Source organism: Octopus bimaculoides, chromosome 27, assembly GCF_046866305.1.
Source record: "Octopus bimaculoides isolate indiv1 chromosome 27, ASM4686630v1, whole genome shotgun sequence".
In the NCBI taxonomy this organism is placed as follows: Eukaryota; Metazoa; Mollusca; class Cephalopoda; order Octopoda; family Octopodidae; genus Octopus; species Octopus bimaculoides.
In genome coordinates, this window is record NC_142954.1 from 21162647 (window position 1) to 21167646 (window position 5000).

At 35.2% G+C, this 5000-nt stretch overlaps 1 protein-coding gene across 5 annotated transcripts in view; it reads left to right on the forward strand.

Moving 5' to 3' along the window:
- LOC106867625 (contactin-3) overlaps positions 1-5000 on the forward strand; it is a 629470-nt gene that overhangs the window by 621652 nt on the left and 2818 nt on the right. For all 5 annotated transcript variants that reach the window (XR_016238615.1, XM_089343329.1, XM_089343331.1 and 2 more), the window contains 3 exons: positions 241-382; positions 1324-1430; positions 2800-5000. The exon at positions 2800-5000 is cut by the window's right edge and continues 2818 nt beyond it. Coding sequence is in view for 4 of the 5 variants with exons in the window: in XM_089343329.1 (XP_089199455.1) it covers positions 241-382; positions 1324-1430; positions 2800-2961 (411 nt within the window). In the remaining variant the exon portion in view is untranslated. The remainder of the gene's footprint in view (positions 1-240; positions 383-1323; positions 1431-2799) is intronic.

The following is a 5000-nucleotide window of genomic DNA, read 5'->3' on the forward strand; positions in this document are numbered from 1 at the left end:
AAAATCCACTGTCACATATAGAAAAATTAATAAGTAAAAGCACAATAAATGAGTATAATATATATATATGTGTGTGTGTATATATATATATATATATATATATATATACCCACACACATATACACACACACACGCACACTCACACACACACACACTTATATATATATATATGCATATACTCAAATGTATACAAATGTATTGGTATCTTTATACATTCTCTTACTGATTTCGTATTCCTAGGATGCCAATTCCGATGGTCCTTCTGCTGAAAGAGAAATTCAGAAAATTGATGCCAGTCAAGACAAGAATGTTTCTCCAGGATTTGTTCATCCAACATTCTGGCCGAAAGAATTAAAGACATCTTTTGGCGTTAAGCATATTGGTACGTCAAAGTATTCTCCTGTACAACACCTGGTTCACCTTAATGACTCTAATCACCTGATCAGTATATTCTTTCTTTTATCGTTTTTCTTGTTTCAGTCAATTGACTGCGGCCATGCTGGAACACCACCTTAAAGGATTCTTTTTAAAGAAATCAACTCTAAGACTTATTCTTTGTAAGCCTAGTACTTATTTTATCGGTCTCTTTTACCAAACTGATAAGTTACAGTGATGTAAAGACACTAACACCAGTTATCAAGCGATGGTATGGGGACAAATAAAGGCACACACCCATTAATATATATATATATATATGTTTGTGTCTGTGTTTGTCCCCCCACCAGCGCTTGACAACCGATGCTGGTGTGTTTATGTCCCCGTAACTTAGCGGTTCAGCAAAAAGAGACCGATAGAATAAGTACTAGGCTTACAAAGAATAAGTCCTGGGATCGATATGCTCGACTAAAGGCAGTGCTCCAGCATGGCCGCAGTCAAATGACTGAAACAAGCGAAAGAGGGTAGCAAGCTGGTAGAACCATACAAGATGCTTAATGACATTCAATCAGCTCTTCGTGTTCTAAGTTCAAATTCCACAAATTTTTACTTTAAAGTGGCAAATTGACAGAATCATTAGCATGTCAAGCAAAATGCTTGGCAGTATTTTGTCTTTTTGTATGTTCTGAGTTCAAATTCTGTCAAGGTTGACTTAACCTTTCATCCTTTCAAGATCAATAAAATAAATAAGTACCAGTTAAACGTTGGAGATGATGTAATTGATTTGACCCCTCCCCAGAAAATGCTAACCTTGTACCAAAATTTAAAATCATTATAATTTTTATTCATTAGACAGAACCATGTGGTTGAGAAACAAACTCCTCCACTATACATGCTTTCATAACCAAGACACTAATGAACTAAATCATTATTATTATTATTCATTAGGTATTCAAAACCTTGGATTTGAAGAGGATTCTTCTGGATCAATTACTTTTGGACCCCCTTCACCCGAAGACAGTCCAAGACTGACGGCAGAAGAAGTATATTCTAGAGTAAGTAGAATTTCTTTTTATGCTGTATAAAGGTATTGAGATGACACTACATTGTGGCAACATATCTTGCCATAGTCTCACATTGTTCAAAGTATTTTCTAAAAATTCCTGCTGTAAATCACCACCATTTAATGCTTATCTTCCATGCTGGCATGGATTGGACAGTTTTGACCAGATCCAGTATGTCCAAGAACTTCACCAAGTTCCAATGTCTGCTTAGGCATGGAAAGTACCTAGTGATACCAACCATTTTACTATGTGGACTGAATGCTTATTTTCATGCCATGTTGCCTGTTGAGGCTGCCATGCAGTTTGCAGGACTACGAATCCTGACGGAGGATTTGGTGGCGTTTTGTGGGGTAGAAGAACAAAGGAGGTTCCTGTAGAGGGGTCAGCATGGCTATTCCCATGTCGTAGGGAAACATGAGAGAGAGAAAGTGAAAATGATCAGTGGGAACTACAAGAGATAAATAGAAGTGGGTACTGAAAACTTCCTGGCTTTAAGGGTCTTGCGAAAGGCCTGGTTGGAGACCCAACCTTCTGAGTTCTTTTACAGGGCTTAAATTCACACAGTTATTGCAGTGGTCCTTCAGTTTTTCTAAGAGGGGAATATGTTGAATAAAATTCTAATTAATTGATCTTCCTGTATTTTATGCAAAGCCGAGGACTTTTCAGTATTCCCTCATAATGGTAATAAGGTGCCTAGTGGTCTTCACATGACAAGCTGAATAGGCACAGGTAGGTGTTTGACAAGATTGTGTAGGAAAGAGAATGAGGGGTAAGGAGGAGGACTGCCAAAATGAAGCTAGAATTATGAGCAGCGGAAGATAGGAAGATGCCGAAAAGTGGGGTGGGGACAAGCGGCAAGTGTAGTAAAGATTATAGCCACAAGGTGGACGTGGGCAAAAGTAAGTTATAATGTAATTAGATGGTCTGAAAGAGCTAGGAGCTGGAAGAAAGGAACAGGCATAATGCTTGAGTGTGGGGGGAGAAGCACTAACAAGTGGAAAACCTAAAACATAGCATTTTGCTGAAGAGGGCAAGTCTTTTTGAGGGTTTCATATTGACAGAGAACCCAGTCCTTTGTCATATCATCTGTGAGGCACAGGGTTCTTAGGTCCACTTCTCAACCACATAGTTTCAGGTTTAGTCCCACTGTGCAGCACCTTGGGCATGTGTCTTCTACTATAAACCCCAAGCCAACCAAAGCCTTGAAAAGGAACTTGGTAACCAAAAGGTCTACTGTGTGTGTGTGTGTGTTTGTGTTTGTGCCTCAAACTATCTTCTGCCATGTGTGTGTGTGTGTGTGTGTAAGTGCTTGTGTCTCAAACTGACTATTTTTTTTCTCTTTTCTTTTTTTCTAACTTAGGTGGACACGAAGAAGAAGAACCGCATGAGAAACGAAAGTGCAGCAGCGATTGCCCTCATGAAAAACAGTACCTTACCACACACTGCGCTTTATTCTAACGACACAGATTGTCTTATACATAACGAATCAGAAGTTGTATACGACGAACGAACAGCACTTTAGTTGTTATCAACTACAATTTCTAAAACTTAATCAGAACAAAAAAACAAAACAATGAACAAGACAAAACACACAAAAAAAAAAAAAAAAAACCCAAAGCATTCAGCCTGGATTATTATTATTATTATTATCATTGTTATAATTATTAATATCACATCTTTTGCCAAAAAAAAAATAATAATAATGCACCATCTCGACAAATATATAAATTCTGCTAGATAGTGATCAGAAAATATTTCTTGAATACAACGTTAAAAAAAACAAATCTGAATTAATAGCAGATAGACATGTTAAATAGAACTGGTACATTATATTTAAAAGTTTAAACCATTTCATAAACGGGAATGATTTTGAAGAATACAAATTGGTTTCCTTAACCAACAGAGTTATTATTTATGTATATATACATATTTAAGGCAGCGAGCTGGCAGAATTTTTAGCATGCCAGACAAAATATTTCGTGACATTACGCCGTTTTTACATTCTGAGTTCAAGTTCTGCCAAGGTCAACTTTGCCTTTTCATCCTATTGGGGTTGATAAATTAAATACCAGTTGAGCACTGGGGAGGTCGATGTAATTGACTAGCCCTACCTCCCCCAAAATTTCAGGCCTTGTGCCTGTAATAAAAAAAAGGTAACAAACTGGCAGAGCTGTTAGCATGCTGAACAAAAATTCTTAGTGGCATTTCATCCATCTTTATGGTCTGGGTTCAAATTCTGTCAAGGTTGATTTTGCCTGTCATCCTTTCGGGGATCTATGACACACGGACTTGTTGAGCACTGAGGTTGATGTGATCAACTTATTTCTCCCACAAAATTGTCAGCCTTGTGCTTATTGTTGAAAGAATTATTATATACATATGTATTGTTTTTGAAATGGTACAACAGTTGGTTTAAAGAATCCTGCAGCAGAAAGACTGGAACATTAGAAAGGGAATCATATTTAAACCTTTAAAACCGTTTCAAAATATAATTTTGAAGAACAGAAATTGGTTTCATAAACCTATGGAATTTAACTTTCTTTTTTAATAACACACCAGTGAGTTTAGATAAACTATAGCAGACAGATATCAAATTAAATTGTTACAGTACAAACAAAATTTATATTTAATAATTTAAAAGCCAGTTTAAAAACGAAAAGGACCAATGTTGAAGAATATAGAATTATTCTGTTAAACAACAAAATTCTTTACACACACACACACACACATATATTTATTTATTATGATAAACACAAATTAATATCATTTGTTCCCTACGTATGTTTCACCATTGTGGTTGTCTGGAACATCCGCATTGAATGTTCTAAGTGCAATTGGATGCTTAACCCCAATAGATTATCATAACCAATACTGGAAGCAAATCGGATGATGATCATTTGTGTGGAGTTCCAAACTCAACAAGATCAATCATACATCTAACTGTACACACAAAATACACTATATATATATATATAGATATATATGTATATGTATATATGTTAACAAGCAATTTCATTATGATCTACAGCAGATATTAAACTGGACTGTTACTACACAGACGGAATCATTCTAAACTTTAAAATCAATTTAAAGCAGAATGATGAAGAAGAATAGAAAAAAATATACCAAATATTTCCACAGAGCTAAATTCTTTGAAGTAAAAAAAGAAAAAGAAAAGAAAACAGCAAAAATGTTAATGAGACCAAAGTTTTACCAAATTCTGTTGTTGCGTTGCAGAAACTTAAAGAAATTGTTACAAGGATTATGAACTTTAGAAAAAATCCTATTGTATATATCATTCCAAATATCCTGAAACCAGAGGTACTGTCTTGGATACTGTGTAATATGGTTATGAACATTTACTGTGCTGTAATTCCTTGTTGAACTGCAGTACCTCCAGGATTGTTACTGTCTCACAGAATAGTCTAAACATTCCAGACAAATTCTAAGCCAAAAAGCCAAACATTCCAGTAAATTTAAATATATATATATATATATATATATATATATATATATATATATGTATGTGCGTGTGTATATATATATATATATATATATATA